This window comes from Astyanax mexicanus, unplaced genomic scaffold, assembly GCF_023375975.1.
Source record: "Astyanax mexicanus isolate ESR-SI-001 unplaced genomic scaffold, AstMex3_surface scaffold_40, whole genome shotgun sequence".
Lineage (NCBI taxonomy): Eukaryota > Metazoa > Chordata > Actinopteri > Characiformes > Acestrorhamphidae > Astyanax > Astyanax mexicanus.
Window position 1 is genome coordinate 194484 of NW_026040050.1, and position 24181 is coordinate 218664.

Below are 24181 nucleotides of genomic sequence, written 5' to 3' on the forward strand. Positions count from 1 at the left end.
AATAAGAGAAAGAGAGAGACAGACTGAGAGAGACCAATAGAGAGATACAGACTTAGTGGTACAGACAGACTGAAAGAGTAAGGGAGAGAGACAGACTGACAGAGAAAAAGAGAGCGTGACAGACTGAGATATAGAGAGACAGACTGAAATAGAGAGAAAGAGATAGAGAGAGACAGACAGAAAGAGAGAGATACAGAGAGAAAAAGAGAGAGACAGACAGAAAGAGAGAGATACAGAGAGAAAAAGAGAGAGACAGACAGAAAGAGAGAGATACAGAGAGAAAAAGAGAGAGACAGACAGACTGAAAGAGTAAGGGAGAGAGAGACAGACTGAGAGAGAGAGTGACAGACTAAGAGATAGACAGACTGAAAGAGAGAAAGAGAAAAAGAGAGAGAAAGAGATAGAGAGAGAGACTGAAAATGCAACTGAGAGAGAAAGAGAGAGACAGACTGAGAGATAGAGACTAGATTAAGAGAGAGAGAGAGAAAGACAGAGAAAGAGACAGACTAAGAGAGAGAGAGATAGATTGAAAGAGAGAGAGAGAAAGAGACAGACTAAGAGAGAGAGAGAGATAGATTAAAAGAGAGAGAGAGAGAGTTTATTATGCACTAACATTCCTGCTTCCCCTGAGGGAAGTCCTGACAGTGAAGATTATCTGTACATTCATCAGAAATCTGTAAGGTTTAGATTTAGCATCTCTGCTTTTGACATGTAATTAAATGAATGTCACAAGGTTTGAAAACTGAATCGTCCCCAGAGAGGATGAATCGTAAACACATAAACACACAGCTCTCAGAACAAGTCTTGAGAACCAAAATTGTGCATTAAAACCAATAAAATGTGTTTTCCGCTCTTGTTAGCTAAATGAGTTCGTACGCAGTTGTTACCTCTGTGTTCCGTGAAAAACTCTTCACCGTAATTGTCGTCATTATCTGATAATGGCAGCTGCGTGCGCCGTCTCTGTTCCGCACCGCCTCGGCTCTCCCTCTAATGGAGTTTATTAGAAATTTCCGATCAATTGAATTACAGTCAATTAACACGGTATGTGAAAAAGCAGCAGGCTAATTAATGAAGCCTGGTTGGATGTTTCTCTGAACACAACGTGGCTTTTAGAGAAGTTCTCTGCTGGGCAAAACAAGTACGAACCTCAACCGTGTGTACTAATGGAACGGTGATGTTGATTCATGATTAAAAACCCATCACCATTCTGTATTATTAATCAGCTGGTACTCTTTTAAAATCTCTTTATATTCATAGCTGTTATAAACTCATTACACAGAAACTGTGGCTGGTGAGTTTGGGTACTGGGTATTAAATAAAGTTCTGAAAGGTCCAAAAGCCTTGTGTTTTAAATCTGTATCAGTGAATAAGTGTATGAGTGGATATTTGTATAGCAAACAATATATTATATTCTATTTTAAATTTGCCCTAACATAAGGAAGACACCCATGTCACTCATATATCTTCAAAGTATCACACAATGTTTAAACTGAATTAACCTAATGGACACTATTTAACATTTTTCTCTTACAAAATAAGATATGTTTATGTTGCCTACCATTAATTGTATGTCTGACTACTATGGCCCAATCCCATTTAATTCCTTGGCCCTACCACTCTGTTCTGCATGTTCATGCCTAGGGGTAGGGTGTCCTGATTCTTGTTAGGCTGGAGTGGTTGAGTAATGTTAGGAAATACGCAATTTTACATAAAACAGACTTGTTTTTGGGTTTACAGTGTACGGTGCAATACACAATCAAACTTAATGGCAACAGTGTGAATACAATGTAAGAAATAATAAAGAACTAATGAATACACCATTCGTTATTAAAGAAAATACCTGGAATACTTCTGGCCGACACTACAAAATGCAAAGAGGTCAGAATGAGGATCATGGAAATTCACATTTATTTCATCCCAATTAGGGCTTTAATAAAATATTAATACATAAGTATTGTACGCATTTTTGCGAAACTGTATCGATTTTTAAAAACGCAGTATTGAATTAAATTGTAATTAAATTGTAATTAACAGTTTGCATGTAAAGACTGATGGTTTGAACTCCGCCCACCAGATAGCAGTGTTGTACTCTCTCCAACTTTTCAGATTGTAAAACAATCAAACTTTTCTTTTATTCAGATTTTATAAATATAATAGTATGCTGTGACAGTTTTTTCTTAAATTTGATTTAATGGAAACAAATTATACCTCTTCTTAGTTAGAATAGGTATATGGCTATACAAAACATTCAAAAAATCACTCTCACATAAAGAGATCTCACCTGCCCTATTCTTGCCAGTTTCAGTCCCTTTCAGAATGAGCCTTTTAAAGGCTCTGTCACTTTTATGTAAATTGTTGCTGGCCACATCATATATACGCTTAGCGTTGACCACACTTTAGTGTTAGCTTGTGCTAAATGGCAAAACACAAACAAGTTAATTCATGTTTTACTGCGACAGAAGCACAAAACAAAGTTTCCCTCATCTGCTCATTTGCTACAGACAGTAGGTACAGATCCCTCCCTCAGACAAAGTCTGCTGGCTTATCCAGGAGACTGAAATTGCATTTCTTCAACTGATCTAGTGGATGGAGCTATGTTGAGAGTTGACAGGTGAGGGGTAGAGTGATGTCACAATAAGGGAACAGCCAAACGGCTCATGGAAGCAACTGATTTTTGACTCCAAACTCTTTCAGTTGATTCAGAGAAAAGGAATGGGTGGATTTGTTGGTGTTTGGAGTGTTTGTTGGGGCAGCTGAGACCCACGTGGAAATACAAAAGCACAGAAAAAAAGGTTTTTGCATAATATCTCCTTTAAAGAAATTCTAAATATTACCTTGTTTACAGTATAGCAATATACTGCAACATATTGTATCGTAACCCCTGTATCATGATACGTATGGCCAGATCTAACAGTTCCTCTCTGATCTTGTCCTGAGTCCTGACACGGGCTTTTGGTCCAGTTACCAATCTGTTCACTTGAAATGAACAAATTATAATGCAACAGTGGATCTCAATGGGTGTGTTTGTCGCTCCCCAGACCGACATGTAAATGCAGTCTATTCAGCATGTGACCAGATGGCTACAGGGTCTTTAGAGAGAGAGAGAAAGAGAGGGAGAGAGAGAGAGAGAGAGAGAGAGGGAGAGATTGTACGGTATGAGAGAGTGTGTGTGTGTGTGTGTTTCCCCTGCAGTGCCTGTTCGTATTGGGTCACTGCCTTCTCCGTCATGCTGCATAAAGGAGCTGGGTCATCTAACTCAGCAGGCAGCCCAGGAAATGTCAAATGTGTGTGTGTGTGTGTGTGTGTGAGAATGTTCACTGTGCAATATGTACTATATGTTTCAATATTGTGTAATTCCATATTCTTCCTCTACTTACCTTACTGACAAGTTACTATAACTTATTGACAAATCGACACTGTGATGTAACAGTTTCAGATTTGATCCGTTATACACCTTGTTTAAAATATGCTGACTGCAAACACAATTTCTTCATATAGCTCTGAAAAGTATCTTGTTTTAAAAAAAAAGTTATTTAAGAATGTACTTTTGTCATTCTTCATACAATATATGCAAAGGTATCTTCATAAGTGCAGATTTAAAGCACTTTTTTTTTACTTTGTAAATATAATTTACAAAATTGTAATTTTTTAATCTATAATTGTAAAAGTACTATCCACAAGAATAATTTAGTACAGTCTAGTTACTTAAAAAATTCACATCAAATTATACGCACTACTTGTCAATTCTCTGTAATTGTTTGTCGTCAAATACATTTGTAAATTTTAGTCTAAATGCCAAAGTAAAATTTACAATGTTTTTATATGTTTTATTTTTGTGAGAAGCAAAACTAAACAACTAAAACTACAGGCTCAACTAAATCTATATATTTATTTATTTATTTTTTTAGTACTGTACAAAATTGCAAAGCATTTGTAATTTTATTTCCATCGTAATATACAAGCAAACTTTGTCAGACGATCTCCACTTTAGGGACTTTTATGTTAAAACCAATTTAAAGACAGGAAGTTGCATCATTTACCAGATTGCCAAGGACCCTTGAAGCAGCAAGGTATTTGTTTAAAAGCAAGTCTTTTATTTAATTGTTTTGCCTTTTGTTGGAATTTCTAAACATTTATTTATATGTTTACCCTTTGCAAAGAAAACTGCAACATTTTCTTTGAAAGTCCTACACACACACACACACACATATATATTGATACACACATATTGATATTTTAAATATATATATTTTTTGTTTGTTTGTTTTTTGGTTGCAGCAGGTAAGACTAAGTAACAAGCTTGAATATTTGATTAAAAGATCTCTCTTGTTTTGTCGTGATCCCTTATCTTGTTAAGTGTACTGTGTTATTTTTTGACTGGTAAACAAAGATGCATTACTTTATTGGGGCAAAACAATAAAGCATTTTCAAGTTGTTATAAAAACATGATGTAAAGTGTGTTACTCCAAATCTGTGATTTCTTTGGAAATTATATGCCATGTATATACACTTACACTCTAAAAAGTGATTTTGTTTTTTTGTCAGGAGAATTAATATTATTAAGTTGAGTGAATTCACCGACCAGCACAACTCAATAAAATGAGTTCAGAGAACTTCAACCTGAAAACTTAAAAATGTTTCTAAAGCCAATGAACAAAATGTGATTGGAACAAAATGTTGGTTCATACAGCTTTCCTATAGGCTCCTGGCACCATATCCTAATCAGTGTTGTAGGCTTTAAAAGCAAGTTACCTTTATTGTGTGTTTTTGCTGATCACAGTATGCTGGCTTGGAGTTTCAGAGTTCACTCTTATACTGCACTGGTGTTATGTTATCAGTATATGAAAATATGCTAAATACGTTGAGAATACCTATACTAATTAAATAAACTGAATTAAGCCCCGATACTTGACAAAAAAACTGTTAAGGTAATTAAACTATTGTTGTTTTAACAAAACTCAGTAAAGGTGAACAAACTTAAAATGTTATAGATTTACAGGTCAAAGTAAAATGATAAATCGACTGACTTAAGTTGAGTCAATCAATATTTTTTTCAGTGTACAGAAATTAATACTACAATAGAGTAAAGGTACTAGAGTAAAGTATCACATAACTAATATAATTTTGTGAATGTATTTATGGTAACAATTTCTGGATTTATTTTCTGGATTTTCTAGTTTATTTACAACTTTTTAGTATATATTTACTTTCATTCTATATGAAATAAATATTACGAAAAATTGTCCACCTTTCTAAAAAGAAATTAGAAAAATGTACAGACTTTATTTGGGTTTAAACCATATCTTTTATGATATTACCTACACAAAACAGCTGAAACATTTTTAATACATTTGAACTTGGCATCGTTTATTTAAATAAAGCACCCCCAACAGTCACTCACCATCAGCGTGGAGGCCAATGCACACTCACCATCAGTGTGTATTCCAACTCTCACTCACCATTAGCCTGTAGTGCTAACTTCACTCACCATCAGAGTACAGTCCAACTTTCTCTCTCCATCAGCATATAGTGCCATGTCCACTCACCATCAGCGTGCAGTTGAACCTTCATTATCCCACAATGTGTAGTCCTATCTTCATTCTCCATCAGCGTGGAGATCAACATTTGTTCTCCATGAACATGTAGTCAAACCTTTTTTAAACATTATCTTGTAGTCCAACTTCTACTCACCATCACTGTGTAGTCCAATTTTGGGTAGGCAAACCTCCACTCATGATCAGTGTGCAGTCCAACGTTTACTCTCCATCAGCATGTAGTTCAATCTTGGGTAGTCCAACCTTAGGTAGGTCATCCACAACTCACGAACAGCATGTAGTCTAATCCCCACTCACCATCATAGTGTAGTACAATCTTGGGTAGTCCAACCTTCACTCTCCATTAACGTGTAGTCGAACTTTCATTATCCAACAATGGTTAGTTCAATCTTTATTCTTCATCAATGTGTAGTCCAAACTTTACTCTCTGTCAGCGTGTAGTCCAAACTTCACTCTTTGTCGACATGTAGTCCAACCTTCACTCACCATCAGCGTGTAGTTCATCTTGAGGAGTCCAACCTCCACTCACTAACTGCATGAACCCAACCTCCACTCGCCATCAGCGTGTGTTCTAACGTTCCCTATCCATCAGCGTGGAGTCCTACCTTTACTCATTATTAGTGTATAGCTTAATCTTGAGCAGTCCAACCTCCACTCACCATCAGCGTGTAGTCCAACCTTTACTGTCCACCAGCATGTAGGACTACACAAGGTTGGACATCTTGGCTAGTATAATCTTCACTAATCAACAGCATGTATTCCAACCTTCACTTACCATCAGCGTGTAGTCGAACTTTCCTTATCCGACAATGGATAGTCCAACCTTCACTCATTATCTGCGTGAAGTTCAACCTCCACTCACCATCAGCGTGTATTCTAACCTTCCCTATCCATCAGCGTGAAGTCCAACCTTTACTCACCATTAACGTGTAGATCAATCTTGGGTAGTTCACCCTTCACTCACCATTAGCGTGTAGGCCAACCTTCACTATCCACTAGCATGTAGGACTACACAAGGTTGGAAATCTTGGCTAGTACAATCTTCTCTATTCATCAGCTTGTCTTTCAACCTACAATCACCATAAGCCGCTATTCTAACTTTTATTCTTCATCAGCATGTAGTCCAACCTTCCTTATTCATCAGCTTGAAGACTAGTCTTTACACTTTAATACTGTGTAGTACAACCTTCACCCTTTATCAGCATGTAGTCCAAACTTGGGTAGGCCAACCTTCACTCACTATCAGCATGTAGTTTATTCTTGGGTAGTCCAACCTTCTCTGACTATCAGTGTGTAGACCAACCGCTACTAACCATCAACCTCTAGTCCAATCTTTAAACTTCGTCTGCTTGTAGTCCATCCTTCTCTCTCCATTAATGTGTACTTCAACCTTCACTCATCCTTAGCGTGAAGTCCACATTTCTCTCTCCACTCACCATTTGCTTGTTGTCCAACCTTGTGTAGTCCAACCTTCACTTGCCATCAGCACGTAGTTCAATCTTGGGTAGTCCAACCTTGACTCTCCATCATCGTGTTGTCCAACCCTAGGTAGGCCAACCTCCGAGAGGGTACTGACTGCAACCTGCGGGAAGGCAGAGTTGGATGTTCAGTGCGTCCAACCGGCCCACATTATCAGCGTAATGCCGTCCAGTCCTGCCCACTTTGTCAGTGCCATGTCTTAGCTTCGCCTCTAAAGAGAAGTGAGCAATGTACAGGGCAGTAAGCTGTTGTTTTTTATTCCCAATTTTTGGGATGTTTAACTAATATACAAACATTGCATATTTTTCTATCGATTAAGAGTTGGACACGCTGGACACATTCACTCACCATCAGCGTGTAGTCCATCCTCCACTCTCCATCAGCGTGTTGTTCTATCTTATTTAGGCCAACCTCCACTCACCATCAACATGTAGTCCAACCTTCATTCTCCAACAGCATGTAGTCCAACCTTCCCTCACCACCAGCGTGTATTCCAACCTCCAATCAATAAACTTACTGTTAGCATGTAGTTCAACCTTCACTGTCCATCAGTGTGCAGTCTAACTTTTTTGCCCACCAGATCTCTCTAATGTCTTGCTTGGTTGCCTGTCATCGATGTTGCAGGGTTCAAGAAAAATAACTCTTTTTATTTACCACAAGGGTGATTTTTGCTGTATAATGGGAGAATTGGCTTGCAGAAAGTAAAGGCTTTTTTCTTTAAAGAAATTACAGCCAAAAAGCAGTGAATACTGTTTCCTACACCTTGAAAAGACTCTTGGAAACTGTAGAAAACTGCTACACAAAGACGTCTAGTTGACCCACATGGCAACAGTGCCTTTAGCTCAGCTTAACCATGGACTAGGTCTCAGCAGTGAAGAGAAGAATTAGATATCTGTCAGGTGAATTGCAGTATCAAAGTCATTGCTAAGATAAGAAAATAAAAAAATAGTGTAAGTATTGATGGTAAGAAGGTGGTGCTTAAACTGATGTGTTTAAAGCTGTGAAATACAGAATGTGTAGCTACTGTTGAATCCTGGATATTTTACACAATTTAGTAATCCCTGCCAGACATATTTTTCATGCCCAAGAAGAGGGCATATGGTCACGTATTCCTAACCGCAGGTTAAATCCGTGCTTTGTTCACAACTCCTTTGAACTTCCCTGCAGTACTTTGAGCAGACACATTTCTGCAGGACTAAACCAGATTTGTCCCATTTTTAATTGCAAAGGAGAGCAATCAGCGCACAAATCCCCCATAAATCCCAGCTTTACAATGGAACTATAATTGCAGGAATGTAATTGCATGCCAATGCTCTGCTCTGCTTCCCTGAGTGTGTGTGTGTGTGTGTGTGTGTGTGTGTGTGTGTGTGTGTGAGTGTGTGAATATTCATCTTTGCTCTCTGTGTCTGCTTGCAGTGAAGACCTCAGTAATTAGAAACAGGGCTAAAATGAGGTGGCAATTTTGCACCAGCAATTACCATAATGCAAAAGAAGTACCAGTGATGTTGCGCTGGGGCAGAACCGGGGTCTGCTGACAGCGGACTTAAAACTCAACTCTGACCCAAACTCAGTGTTTTCATAGCAACCGCACAAACACAGTTTACAGGAGAAAAGCACATTAAATTTAAGGGCAGGCTTTGTATAATTATTGCTGCCAAAAAGGCCAAAAGTTCCACTGGATGAAACAAAATAAACAACAAAAAAAAAGTGATTTTAGTACACAATATGTCTACAGGTTTACAGTTACTGAATGAATCGATTTGGTGAAGATATGAACTCTTAATTAAGAATTAAGAGATTAAGTATTTTCTATTATCTGAGACCAGACTGGAAGACGGTTCCCTCATTTTAAGTGTCCACTTATTTGAAATGAATTAATGAAAGGACGTGTGATTCAAGACGTCCTTCATCAGGCTCGTTTAACAACTCTCCACGGCACTCAGGCAATCAGCTGCCGGGATTTACAGCAGATTTCCATTTGGGTGAGTTATCAGAATCCCCCTCAGACCCAAGAACCGCCAACCTCCAAACAAAAGGTACGCGTAGATAAGTTTAGAGGTTAACAAGCTGGAAAAGGGAAGATAGTAGCTGGATTCAGGCCTGTTAATTCCACACAAGTGAGTGTTTTACATCTTACTGCCAGCGCAGCAGCAAAATCACAGTTGTGTCAGCAGCAGTGCATGCTGAAGAACTCTATGACTGCAGTGTTTTCAAATGAACACAGAAGCTCTGGGGATTTAGCTGTGGACGATTTAAAAAAATGTCAGATAAATGTGTTTGGGTTTTTCTCAGGTACGAGCTTTTCCCAGTTTAAAGGTTAATAATAATAATATACTATCTATATTTCACACATGAACTGAATGTAAAAAGCAGCAGTGTATAAACAGTGGTGTGAAAAAATATTTGCCATTACAGATTTTCAGATTTCTTTTCCTTTTTTTTTACATTTTTTTAAATCATATTTCCTTTTTTTCAGATTAAAGAACTTTAATATCAGAGAAAGATAACTGGCAATATGTCTTTCTCATCTCTTTGGAGGGATTTTGTTCCACTCTTTGTTACAGAATTGTTTTAATTCAGACACACTGGAGGAGTTTCCAGCAAAAACAATCTGTTTAAGATCATTCACAGCATCTCAATCAGACTTTGACTAGGACATTTCAAAACCTTTATTTACTTATTTATTTTTTTTTACCATTCAGAGTTGCACCTGCTGGTGTGCTTTCAGGTAATTGTCCTGCTGCAGAACCCGAGTACTCCTGAACGTAAAGTTTGTTTCTTAATCTGGAAATTGTAAGTATAATGAAAAAGAAAAACAAAAGGAATTGGTAAAATGGCAAATACTTTTTTCACAACATTGTATCTCCTACTTTCTAACACGGGGATTTGTGAAGTGTGGGTTGCTGAGGAGGCCAAGTCTTCATTTTGTATTTTTTTTTGTATTCATATTGTTATCCTACGTTTTAACAGATTTTAGGACCTGCAGTAACTATGCACTGTTTAATTCAAGAGTGAACAGTCCGGTCTGGCACAATCTGGGGATTTTTAAAGACTTTCAGAACTGAAGCTGAAAAATACCTTTTTGCTCTGTATTTGTATTAAGTATTAAATGACATAATGTGTCTCCAGCCCCAGTTCTTCAAGTTGCACAGGAAAATGGGTTTTCGTGATTGGTTCAGAGATAATAAAAAAATAGTCGTTGCTCGGATTGCGCTTGGGTGGGCAAAATTTTGCTGACTTTTGTTTATTTAGTAAGCTAATGCTGCAGGCATGGGCGTGGTAGTGGGGGGAAAAGTGGGCCTGACTACCCAGGGCCCAAGTAGGGAGAGGGGCCCATGAAAATCCTTATTTTTTTGCTGCTATGCCCCTGGCTGTAGGCCTCAGCCACTGTTTAAATGGTTAAACTGGAGTGAGAGAGGCTAGCTGTCCTGCTGTTGGTCAGTGTGTGTTTATATAGAAGGTGCTAGACTGAACTGTAAACCCATAAAAAAATATTCATTGGCTCAACTTAATTCAGTCATGTCATCATTTAACTTGACTGAATTAAGTTAAATGAACTTAAAATGGCTTAACTGAATCAAAGCTAGATGATAACTTGAATCAGTTAAGTTTATTCAACTCAATTTCAAGCTCTGTGGACTTAAATATTTTAGTTTAGTTGATATATATATATATATATACACATACAGAGATATTTTTTGACATATTTAGCGTATTATTATTTAACTTCCAATACTGACAGCATAACATTGGGGCAGTAAATAAGTAAACTGGATAATGAGTGAACATACTGTGATCACTAGAAACACAGAATAAAGTTAATGTGCTCTTACAGCTCTACAACACTGAGACCTGCCAATCAACATGTATATTATAATTACTGCACGCTCAGGATAAGGTAGCTTTGGGCAACAGACAACACAAAGATGGTAAGTAAGGGAGAGACCACACCCAATATGCAAATATATGGTATCAGGAGCCTATAGGAAAGCAGTATAAACCAACACTGTAGAAAGAGCATTGGCACGTGTAGTGACTAAAAGTTGGTTTAAGAAAAACATGTTTAAGTTTTCAGGTTGAAGTTCTCTGAACTCATTTTATTGAGTTGTGCTGGTCGGTGAATTCACTCAACTTAATAATATTAGTTCTCCTGACTAAAACACAAAATCACTTTTTAGAGTGTAAGTTGTTTGAACTCTGTTTTACTGAAGTCTGTTTTACATAAAATTGGATATTTCTAAACAATACTCAACTATTTTGAGTTAGTTGAACATTTGTGGGCACATATACTGTATACTGTACATATACATATTTGAGTTATAATAACTGAGTTTAGTCTGTTGTCATTAACAGCTTCTTTTCCACTGGCTTCTGGCACAATCTATTTGCATACTGGGCGTGTCCAACAGTTTCTGACTAACACTCAGTGTGTAGTGATTCCCCCTGGGCTACCTTACAAATAAATCAACTTCCCCTTTAGTTGTAATAACTTGATGTTATAATTTATGCTAACTCAAGTTCTTATTCTCTATTATGGAATGTTGGGCAACTAGTTCCTTTAAATTTGTTAGCAAATTCGACTAAAAGAATGGAGCAAAACGGCTACTTTAATGAAGTTAAGTAAACTCAACTTATCTGCTCTTACAGTATAGCAACAATAAAAAATTTAAATCAACTTCCACTTTAGTAGGAATAACTCGATGTTATGCTAATTTAAGTTTTCATTACCCATTACTTAAATTTTTTTTTTTTTTTTTTTTTTTTTTTTTTTCACATACCTGATTATTTATTTACTTAAGTTTTTTTTGTACAAAAATAAGGGTAGAGAAATAGAAAACACAAACATTACGACTGACACTATGAGGTGGCCGTGTTAATGATCAATAAGTCCTTATTTTTGGTTGTATAAAAGTCTGCCTGTTGGGCTTCACATTGTTCCAGTGTGGGCTTTTTACTTCTCCTGTTTCGCTGAACTCTCTGGTAGTGGCGGATGATGGTGGCGGTGCACAGCAGGAGAGCGCTGCAGAGGAGGGCGAAGCCGCTCAGGAAGAACGTAGCTGTGTAGGTCCCCGTGGTGTCCACCAACCAGCCTCCAATAGGTGGGCTAACCAGGTATGGAATAGCATGTAGGAAGTAAACCACCCCGAGAGCTGAGGAGAGGTACGTCGTCCCCACCACATCTGACGTCACCACAGGTATCAGGGCCACGTAAGCACCATCAAAATAGCCGTAGAGCACAGAGAAAGGCACCAGCAGGGCGAATGTATGAAGAAGAGGGATGAGGAAGCAGCAGAGACCCTCCATTCCCACAGCAACCATATAACAAATGCCCCTGTATTTCTTCAGGCACCTCCTGTCAGTGAGCCAGCCAAACGTGATGTTGCCAACAATGTCAATGACTCCCAGTATGGACATCAGGAAGGCGGCGTGGTGGTGACTGACCCCCACATCCAGCGCGTAGGGCACGAGGTAAACAAACGGCAGGCTGCAGCCACTGGCCAGGAACAAGAAGGAGCCGGCCAGCACCAGGAAGTCGGGCATGAGCAGGAAATGGTACTCCTGCATGGACTGCAGGCAGCGCTGCTTACTGTCTCTCTGCTGTTTGCTTCTCTCGGCCTCCAGCTGCTTCTCCTCCGCTGGGCTGATGGCCACCAGAGGCTTGGTGCTGTAGCCACACTCAGAGTCCACAGGCAGGGGGCAGGCTTCCTCCTCCTTTAGAGTGATGGGCCGTAACAGAGCTCCACACACACACAGGTTGGACACCAGGCCTCCTAAGATAAGCAGGGCCCCTCGCCATGAGTAGTGCTCGATGAGCATCTGCACCACAGGTGCCAGGATGAAGGTCCCAATGCCACTGCCAGACATGGCGATGCCATACGCCAACGACTTCCGCTCACAGAAATAAATTCCAACCATAGCAATGGCCGGTGTGTAACAGAGGGCAAAGCCCAGCCCTTAAAGAGAGGTGATCAGAGTGCCGCTCTTATCAGATATTGGCACGCAATTTAGCCAATCATATTGCAAGTTCAAAACTTAGTCTATGTTAAAACTGCTTGGTGGATTTTAAGAAGAATTTTATCTTTTTTTTTTTTTTTTTTTTTTTTTTTTTTTTTTTGCCCGCCACCACCCCCCCTCTTCGGAGGACCAATTTTACTTTATTGTTTATTAAAAGTTTATACAAAGTTTTAGGTAGTGTGAGCATTGTGACAAGAAGACAAGAAAAAAAAAAAAGAAAAAAATAAAGAAAAAAAAATGGAATCAAAAATAAAAACTAAATTAAGAAAAAAGTGGGGAGTAGTGGGGGAGAAAAAAAAAAGGGGGGGGAGGATGAGGAAGAGAGAAAAAAAATGTAGTAATAATAATAATAATAATAATAATAATAATAATAATAATAATAATAATAATAATAATAATTATTATTATTATTGAAGCAAACAAAACAATTTGTAAACCATAAGAGAAACAGGAGAGGGAAAGAGAGAGAAGAAAAAAAAATCTAAATATTTACAGAAAAGAAAGAATAGAGAAATAGGTAATGAAGATATATACACATACATATATATATTTTTTTCCCTTGTTTGATGTTATGTGGGATTTGATAGAGAGAAGAGAGAATAGTTAGAGAGAGAGAGAGAGAGAGAGATAGTAGAGAGATAGTATCTGCCCTGTGTGTGTGATTGTGTGTGTGAGAGGGTACAGGAACATTCGGGTATAGGTTTTAGATTTTACGGGATGGTTATTGTTCAAAATGGCTGTGTTAGTGGTGTATGAGTGATCTGTGTGTGTTAGTGGTGTATGAGTGATCTGTGTGTGAGAGCTGATGAAGTCACTGATGTAAAAGGTTGTTTAGTGCTGTCCATGTGTTCATGTGTTCTTGAGTTCTGTTTTTAGTAGATGCTGATATTTGTTCCATTTCTATATGTTCTTTGAGTGAGTTTTCCCAGTGATTGATTGTGATGTTTCCTCTTGATTTCCAGTTTGTTAGGATGGTTTTTTTGGCGATGGTTAGCGCCACCAAAAGTGCCCTGGTTTCCTCCTGGTTTAGATTTGTGTTTGAAGTGTCTCCTAGCAGACAGAGTGATGGGGATGGGGGGGTGGGCTGTTTCAATAGTGGCGTTAGGTGGTTTACAATCAATTGCCAGAAGTGTTTGACAGGTGGACAGTACCATAGAGAGTGCATGTAATTGTCTGCGGTGTTTAATGAACAGTGTGTACAGATTTCAGAGTCTACTAATCCCATTTTATGTAGTTTTTGTCTCGTGTAGTGAACTCTGTGGATAATTTTATATTGTATAAGGTGGAGGTTAGTATTGTTAGTCATGTTGAATGTGTTTTTAAGAATGTTAGTCCAGAAATCAGCAGTGAGAGCCATTAGGAGATCTTCTTCCCATTTCTTTGTTGGTACAGAGATTGTTTGATCTAACTGAGATAAAAACCTGTAAATTTTAGATATGGTTTTGTTTGATGGGGATATATTGAGAAATTCTGAGATTGGTGGGGATAATTCTAGCGTTACTTTATTCTTAATTCTTGAGTTTAGTACTGATCTAAGTTGTAGGTATTCTAGAAATTGATTGCTCTCAATGCCGTATTTCTGTTTTAGGTGTGCCATTGTTGCCAGGTTATTGTTCATAAGGATGTGATCTAAGTGTGTAATACCTTTTTCTTTCCATTTGTGTAATTTTGATGTTTTGTTAGTGGCAGGGAAGTCAGGGTTGTGCCATATGGGTGAGTATTTGGTGGGTGTGAGTGGGGTGTTAGTGCTCTTGTGCAGCTTCCACCAAGCTGTAAGAGTTGATGCTATCATTGGGTTTTTGAAACAGGGGTGGCGTTTGAGTGTTGTGCTGATAAATGGTAAGTCTGAGATTTGTATTTCATTACTCATTGCTTGTTCTATCTCTTTCCATGTTTCATCTGTATGATTTGGTTTTATCCATTTAATTATATACTGTAATTGATTTGCAGAGAAGTATTGTTGAAAATTAGGTGCTTCGAGTCCTCCCTGAGTTCTATGTTTTTGTAATGTTGTTAACTTAATTCTAGGTGATTTGTTTTTCCAGTAAAATTTGGAGATGATTGAGTCTAAAGTTCTGAACCAGGTAGGTGGGGGTTGGATGGGGATCATTGAGAAGAGGTAGTTTATTTTTGGTAAAACTGTCATTTTGATAGTGGATATTCTGCCAGAAAGGGATAGTGGGAGGTTCATCCAGCGTTGGAGGTCATTATTTACAGTTGTGAGTAGTGGACTGAAGTTAAGTGTGTGGAGCTCGGATAGCTTGGTGGAAACTTTGATGCCTAGGTATGTGATGTGTTGCGTGCACATAGGGATAGGTAGAGACTGAGTTACTGTATCTGATAGGTTCATATTAAATGGTAGAATGGTGGATTTGGTCCAGTTAATAGAGTAATCTGAAATTTTGGAGAATTTTTCAATTATTTGTGTAGTTTGAGGAATTGAAGAGAGTGGGTTTTGTAGGAACAATAGAATATCGTCTGCATACAGGCTGATTTTGTGTTCTGTGGTGTTGGTCCGGATCCCTCTGATATTTGGGCTTTGTCGTAAAGCTGCTGCTAGTGGTTCTATGAAAATTGAGAATAGGAGGGGGGAGAGGGGGCATCCTTGCCTGGTACCTCTGTGCAAAGTGAAATTCTGTGATATTAGTCCATTAGTATTGACTGTGGCCTTGGGTGAAGTGTAAAGTGTTTTAATCCAGTCGATAAATGATTCTCCGAAACCTAATTTATGTAAAGTAGTGAAGAGGAATTTCCAATTGACTTTATCAAAGGCTTTCTCTGCGTCTAATGTAACTATTGCTGTCTCTAGCTGATGTAGTGTTGTGTGGTGTATCAGATTAAGTAGTCTGCGCATGTTGGTAGTGGAGTGTCTTCCTTTAATGAAGCCGGTCTGATCAGGATGTATAAGTGATGGGATAACTTTTTCCAATCTGGTGGCTAGGGCCTTACTTATGATCTTTGTGTCTGTGTTGATGAGTGATAGTGGGCGGTAACTGGAGGGTAAGGTGGGATCTTTATTAGCTTTGAGATGAAGTGAAATTGTTGCCGTATTCATTTCTGTTGATAATCTCTTTTTGTGTTTTATTTCCGTGATCAATCTACTGAATATTGGAGAGAGTATTGTCCAGAAGTGTTTATAGAATTCAGTGGGAAAGCCATCTGGTCCAGGTGCTTTATTATTAGACATTTGACAGAGTGCATTATGGAGTTCTTTTGATGTTAACGGTTTTTCTAGTATGCTTTTTTGTTCTTCAGTTAATTTTGGTAGCTTTATGTTATTGAGAAAATTGTGGATATCTGCAAGGTCTGGTTCATGGTCTGATGAGTATAGAGATTTATAGAAGTTTCTAAATATTTGATTTATTTCTTCTGGTGTTTGTCTAATTTTTCCGACCTCGTCTTTGATTGCTGGGATTTTTGTTTTTTCTTTATTGTGTTTTACTTGGTTAGCTAAGAATTTTCCAGACTTGTTATTGTGTTCAAAATGTTCATACCTGAGTTGTTGTATTAGAAACTGAGTCTTCTTGTTTATGAGTTCATTATATTGTGATTTACATTCGCTCAGCTCCTTCTTATTTTTTTCTGTTGGGTTTTTTATTATTTCATTAGATAGTTCCTTAATTTTCCGTTGTAGGTTGGTCTCGTTTTTTGTATCTTTCTTTTTCTTGTAAGCGGAGTATGAGATGATTTTGCCTCGTAATACAGCTTTCCCAGTTTCCCATAGTAGAGTCGGGGGGGTTTCTGGAGAGTCATTTATTTTCAGGAAGGATGCCCACTCTTTTCTGATATAACTATCAAATTCTGTATCCGTTAGTAAAGATGTATTGAGTCGCCATCTGAAGGTTTTATATGTTGGGTTTATATTCCATGTAAGTGATATCGGGGCATGGTCGCTGATTATTATAGGGTGATATGTTATATCTGAGATGTTAGATACGATGGAATTGCTGGTTAGGAAGAAGTCAATGCGGGAGTGAGAGTGGTGAACTGGTGAGTGAAACGAGAATTCTTTGGATGCTGGGTTTTTGAGGCGCCAACCATCACTGAGCCCTAGGTCTGCCATGTATTGTTTAATGGTGTCTGAGGATTGCCATTACTTAACTTTTTCAAGGCAACCGGCTTCCTCAAATTTTAAGTTAATAAGTAAATTGAACTTATCCAGGCTTACAGTGTAGTACTGTTTGTGTGTGTATCAGATAGTCAATTCAGTTGAGTAGCTTTCTGATTTTAGCTATTGAAATTAGAACAGATAAAGGAGAATGCAGCTGTGGAAGAAATGTTTGATAAAATTATGTAAACATTTCTGAATCTTCTGAAAGATGTTTAAAGTACACTCTAAAAAGTGATTTTATGTTTTAGTCAGGAGAACTAATATTATAAAGTTGAAGGAATTTACCGGCTAGAACAACTCAATAAAATGAGTTCAGAGATCTTCAACCTGAAAACTTAAAAATGTTTGTTGAGCAAATGAACAAAATGTGATTTCAACCAACTTTTAGTAAACTACACATGTCAATGCTCTTTCTACAGTGTTGGTTCATACGGCTTTCCTATAGGCTCCTGGCACCATATATTTGCATATTGGGTGTGGCCTCTCCCTTACTTACCATTTTTGTGTTGTCTGTTGCCCAAAGCTACCTTACACTAGTCTTGCAGTAGCCTAATATATGGGGGTGATTTGACAGGTCTCAGTGTTGTAGGCTGTAAGAAAACATTAACTTTAATGCGGGTGGCACGTTTGCCTCCCAGCACTGGGATTTTAGGTTTGTCCAAACACATGAAGATCAGGTAAATTGGATTTTCTAACTTGCCCAGAAAAATTTCAGTTGAATAATCTAAATTCATCTAATGAATTGGATACTCAGAGTTGAGCTGGTGTAAAGTGTGTGTAAATGTATGCATGTCTGTGCCCAGATACGGACTGGCACTCTGTCCTGGGTAAAATGTTGTAGTGCCCGATGCACTCCTCAAGGTGGACGGTTGTTTCCGGTTAAGAGTATGCTGTGTGCTATTGGCTGCTGCTTCTCACCGGTGTGTGGATGAGTGCTGAGTACGAATGGTAGTACGTAAAAACGTGTTAATTGTAAAGCGTTATTTGGGTGTCTAGAAAGGCGCTATATAGGTGTAACTTCATTCTGTGTTCCTAGTGATCACAGTATGTTGACTTGGAGCTACAGAGGTCACTCTTATGCTCTGCCAGTTTTATACTGTCAGTATTGGGAGGTCTGTAAAAATATGCTAAATACGCTGAGAATATCTCTCTCTTTTTGCTGTTATGTGAACATAACTCAGTTAAGCTGAAGAAACATAAAACTTGTATATATTTACAACTTAACTGAGTCATGACCCCAATCACCCTGTCTGAGAACTCTCTTCAGTTTTGGTGGAGCTGGGTTCTTCAGGTGCTCAGCACTCAAACCTCTGATTCTAGAATCACCCCTGAACGAGACCATAGTAAAACTGTATGCTGCGTCTTTCTTTCCCTTTGTTTTATTGGAATGAAATTTCAGACAGCAGACAGATCTCCTACAATGCACACTGTTTTTCTTTAGATATTCAGAGAGGTTCTCATAAACACTGACTATCCTGGTAACATCTTTTACTGACTGATGATGTTTATTATAGGGAGCGTTTTAGTGTATGCCATTCATTTGCTTTACAACTAAAGTTCATTTCAACTGTACAGTTTACAGTATATTTTTTTTTAGCAAAAAGTGATGAATGAAATTCATTAAATTAATCACAGAGCATGTAATTAATGATATGATTTTTAAATAGTTTGACAGCATACTTTACTCTTCTTGTTATTTGAATAAAACACATTTGCTTAATATTATCACACAGAAGTCTACTTGCAGACTTTACAAAGTTTTGACTTGGCTATAGATGTAAACATATGTCAGACTGTAATGTTTTCTTTTATAATTTTATTTCTACTTTTTTGCCTTTTTGTCCCTAATTTACACAGCCAATTACCCAACCCACTCATTAGGACTCCCCCTATCACTAGTGATGCTCCAACACACCAGGAGGGTGAAGACCAACACATGCCAACTGTGCTCTCTTAGGGCTCCAGGAGCCGATAGCAAACTACATGAACAAGATTCGAACTGAAGAGCCCCTAAAAACAGTGGCAGCACTTAGCCTGCTGGACCATTTAGAGCTCCGTATTCCTGATGTTCTTGGTTTAAGGTAAACCTTTGTAGTAAAGAGCAGAACCGAATTTATGCTTTTGGGTTTTTTATAAAAACTTACCTAATTGCCAAGCCCTGATTTTTTTTAAGAAATCCACACTCCTAGATGTTCCTCTACTGTCTAGTTTACAGATTTAAATGAATCTGTTCGTAAGGATCAATTTTAGACATAAATTCAGAAAATTGTAAAGGGTTCATATTAACAGCACTGTGATGTGTACATGGTTTAAAGTGGGGATTGACAGATTTATTTTAACCATATAGTCACAGTCACACAGTCAGAAGGAGTTAATTGATGCTCTTTCTACAGTGTTGGTTCATACGGCTTTCCTATAGGCTCCTGGCACTATATATTTGCATATTGGGTGGGGCCTCTCTCAAACTGACCATCTTTGTGTTATCTGTTGCCCAAAGCTACCTTATCCTAGTCGTGCAGTTATGTAATATATGTGTTTGAATGCCAGGCTTCAGTGGTGTAGGCTGTAAGAGCAAATTACCTTAATTCTGTGTTTCTAGAGCTAGTAGTACGTTGGTTTAGAGTTACAAGTGTTTCTTCTTGTGCCGAGTTTGTTTCTTGATATCTGATCCTCTAAAAAGTCTCTCACAATAAGAGTTATTATACCAAACGGTTATGAATGCACTGCCTGATGTCCGAGTTTACCATAGTTTTGAGAAGATTTGGTGTCTGAAACCTGTAAATCAAATATCATTAAAACAGTTGACAAAAACATGCAGAGCTTTGTGTGAATACAAGCTTTATAAATAATAATAAAAGTCCCCAAAGACAAGTTCAGGCCCGTTCACACAGATCCAGATCTGGAATGCTATAAGTATTTCTAAGCCCAGTTTTTTTTCTGACAGCAGCTTGGCTTTACTGATAGGAGCTTCAGACTGTGTTCAGGTCCTTCAGCTATAATTAAAAAGCATCTGTGGCTTTAAAGCCTATTTTAGAAGTGTTTACACTTACACTCGTGATGTAAATAAGATAATATCTGTAGTTAGTAGCCAGGTAACATTACGAGGCTGTATGTAGCAGAAATAGCATGTCAGCTTGTTGTAGTCAGGTTGTATTTATTAGCATTACATTACATTACATTACATTACATTACATTTGGCAGACGCTTTTGTCCAAAGCGACTTACAATAGTAAAGTACAATGTAAAATAAGTTTAAAGGTAAAAACATCTTTGGATAGGGATAAAAGGAGGACAAAGGGGAATAATAGGATAGAGGAGTGAAGGAGAGGAAGAAGGAAATGAGGTTAGAAGTAGTTAGTGTGTTAGAGGTGTTAGGAGAGTAAGTGCTCTTTGAAGAGCTCTGTCTTCAGGAGTTTATTAAAGATAGTGAGAGATTCTCCTGATCTGGTAGTAGAAGGTTGTTAGAGGTGTTAGGAGAGTAAGTGCTCTTTGAAGAGCTCTGTCTTCAGGAGTTTATTAAAGATAGTGAGAGATTCTCCTGATCTGGTAGTAGAAGGTAGTTAGTTAGAGGTGTTAGGAGAGTAAGTGCTCTTTGAAGAGCTCTGTCTTCAGGAGTTTATTAAAGATAGCGAGAGATTCTCCTGATCTGGTAGTGGAGGGTAGTTTGTTCCACCATTGGGGAACTCTGTATGAGAACAATTGGGGAACTCTGTATTAGCATTGTTAACAAATGACAATAAATACAAAGGTCACTTTTATCCTCACTCAGCTCATCTGGAGGCGCTATTTCCTCATTTGTCTTCAGTTTATTGCTTTAAATTTTATAAAGATTATACAATTTCTAGTATTTCTAGTACTGTTCACAGTAACTCTGCATTAAACATGGAATTTTGGTGATGGCATGCATAGTAAACACTCAAACACAAGCTCCTTTCTTACAAGGAGCTCTGAGATGCAGACTAAATGACCCTCACCTGCCTGGAGAGAGAGAACGGCTGCTCCCCGGGTGCCACAGCTATGGCTGCCCATGCCTAATCAAATCAAATCAAATCAAATAAAAAAAAAATATCTACTGTTTTATAGCACATTATTACAAATTCTGTTTTGACAATTATCCAAAATGTTTTGAAATAAAAAAGGGATAACTATACACTGTAGAAATTCCTGCTGTATTAAGGAAAATGTGCTGGCAGTTTAATCACTGTTATTTTATGAATATTCCATTTACAAAATGAATATTTAGGATATTTTTCTGGAAATTTTCTGTAAAACGCTATAAAAAAATCAGAAGACAATGTAGGTTATTTTACGATCAGGCCCGTTATCCAAACTTACCTCTGTGACAATAAGTAGGCGGAAAATCCTGAAAAGCACATCTCTCAAAACATTAAAGAACACAACATGACCACTCTTAACATTTAAACTATCACAAAAGCTTTTTTTCCTTCTAAGTACAAATTCCAACCTTAATTAAACCCAAAACCTCATATAAACACTTCACTGTAAAAAAACCCCTCTAAAATGACAAAATATCGTTTTTTTTAAGAACAACAACATAACATTTTTGAAGGAAGCAACATAAATGTTTGTGCAGTTAGGAACTGTATTTGTATGTTCTAGTTCTAGTCAGCCTGTGGGGAATGACTACACACTGATGGTGAGTGAGGGGTGGGAAAGAGGACACGCCCCGTATTTGCAAATAAAATGACCAACATCAGGTAAAAAAGCCCCTGCAGAATTGCTCAGTAGACCCTGTTTAACTAAAGAGTAAAACTGAGCATGTGCAGTAGTCCAGAGTTCAACTACAGTTTTGCCAACACAGATTGTTTGGTTACACCACCTTTTAAGAAGAAACATAATACATTTATTTAAACTTTAAAGTTTGCTGTATTTTTGTGTGCAATACACATTTTTTTGTTCTGCTGACTGATTCAATTCACATTAAGGAGAACAATTTTATTATTATTATTTTTTTTTTTACAGTGCACTAACAAGCAGGTAATTCCTGTTTTCCACTTTTTCCCCAAAATTTAAATCACAGTAATTTCACATGATACATAAAAAACAGTCTATTCTTGTCATTTTAATGTTATTTTTTAAAGTGTACAGTGTTTGCATACATGCTTCTGAATTTTTAAGCACCCATAACTCGAAACGTCGTTCCTGATGCAACCTGCATGACCCCTACTCCTTCTTATTGAAGAATTTCCTTAGAAACGTCTCGCTACCTTGGCTAAAAAGCGTAAAGCTCTCTCTCCGCTCTGTCATTAGATTGTTGAATGGTGTTCTCCTCGCCTGACGGAGCTTTCTGCTGATGGAATCAAAGCGCCTTTCACAGATTCAAATGAAGTGCGCTTGCCTGGGATTGCTATTGGAAAAGCATTTGTCGTAGCTCAGCCACACATAAGGAGCTTTAAATACAAGGCAATCATAGTGCCGGGCACGAACGTGAGCGAGGTGTGTGTGTATGGACTGCTAAGTGGAGCGGCTGCTGGATTATGATGGCAATCAGAGGGCCAAAACAAAGTCGGCCCTGAAGTGCGCCTTTCTCTCCCGGATATTGACAAGCCTTTCTCACGCCGGAGAAAAGCTGTAATTTAAAGCTCATCTGAGGTTCATCTCTCATTATTTGATCCTCGCGCTCATTTCTCAGCCTGTCGGCACTGTGATGAGGACCGAGTGCGTGAGTTCTGGCTACGAGGAAAGAGGGGGGAAGAAATAAAGCGTAAATATACCTGGGCTCTTCTTATTGCGTGTGTCAGCATCTCCTGCTGGGCTGGGATGAAAAATGTGACACCTTTAGTTTTCCAGCGCCGTCTCTGATAAGGGCATAGATTTCCATTTGTGAAGCCGAGCTCAGACTGATGATAACATGGCTGCAATGATAACATTCTTGTCCAGCTATATTGCTTAATGGTGCGATAAAAGCTCTGTATGAGTCAGACTCAAACACAACCAACCATTATCAGACCCTTTACGGACAGCACCGAGCACAAATGTCAGAGTTTAAGGTGGACACATAATCATTGGTTGTATTTTTCACACAGAAATGGGAGAAAGTGTGGAAAGACCATTCTTTCAAGGAGAAACTGAATAGCAGTGGGACAATATATTGACGAAGTGCTATATTGTATTGTATTGTTTTGACAATTTAAGGAAACCGGTTGCCTTAAAAAAGTAATGGGTAATGAAACCTTGAGTTAGCATAACTTAGAACATCAAGTTATTCCAACTAAAGGGGAAATTGATTTAACTTTTTTATTTTTGTTATACTGTAAGACGAGATAAGTTGAGTTTACCTAACTTTTTTTTAAGGGAGCTGGTTTGCTCAAATATTTTAGTTGAATTTATTTAACAAATTTGAGGGAACTGGTTGCCTTAAAAAAGTGAAATAATAGGTAATGAAAACTTGAGTTAGCATAAATTAAGACATCAAGTTATTACAACAAAAGGAGAAGGGTATTTAACTCTAATGTAGCCCAAGGGAATCACTACACACTGATGGTGAGTGTCTGTCAGAAACTGTTGGACACACCCAGTATGCAAATAGATTGCCAATGGAAAAGAAGCTGTTAATGGCAACAGATTAAACACAGTTATTTTAAGTTGGTTCAACACAAAGATCTTAGTTTGAATGTTTATGTGCCCATAAATGTTCAACTAACTCAATCTCCAATTTTATGTACAACATAACCGTACACCTTAACTTTCAATAATCCCGCTCAATATATCACCAAAAAAGTTGATGTTTTTGCGTGGCAAGCTCAGCCAATACCATGGTGCATTTAGTGATGTCAACTTTGTCAACTTTTTGTTTAGTTGATGAAACAGTGGTGGTCTGGTACAATGTGGGAGCAGCAGTGAATATGTATGTAACAAATGGGAGCAGACGGGAGGCGGACGTAAAAGCAGGTAAGACCGAAGAATTTATTAATAAACAAATAAATAAATAAACAAACAAACAGGGAAAGAGCTAGAAAATGTATAAACATAAACAGACAGGGGAAAACACAAAGAGCTA

At 38.0% G+C, this 24181-nt stretch overlaps 1 protein-coding gene across 1 annotated transcript; it reads right to left on the bottom strand.

The window, feature by feature from the left end:
- Positions 1–11771: 11771 nt before the first annotated feature.
- LOC125794533 (monocarboxylate transporter 12-B-like) lies at positions 11772–21189 on the bottom strand. Its single transcript, XM_049473583.1, has 2 exons — positions 21135–21189; positions 11772–12988 (listed from the first exon to the last, which is right to left on the bottom strand). The coding sequence occupies exons 1-2, from the start codon at positions 21187–21189 to the stop codon at positions 11892–11894; spliced, it is 1152 nt and encodes a 383-aa protein (XP_049329540.1). The 3' UTR covers positions 11772–11891.
- Positions 21190–24181: the final 2992 nt, after the last annotated feature.

What these genes read in the sequence shown, in the direction of transcription:
- LOC125794533 (XM_049473583.1), bottom strand. Translation starts at nt 21,189, where the DNA reads ATGGGCAGCCATAGCTGTGGCACCCGGGGAGCAGCCGTTCTCTCTCTC. An exon ending in CGTTCTCTCTCTCCAGGCAG is followed by an intron (nt 12,989 to 21,134) that starts GTGAGGGTCATT and finishes CCTCTCTTTAAG; the next exon opens with GGCTGGGCTTTGCCCTCTGT.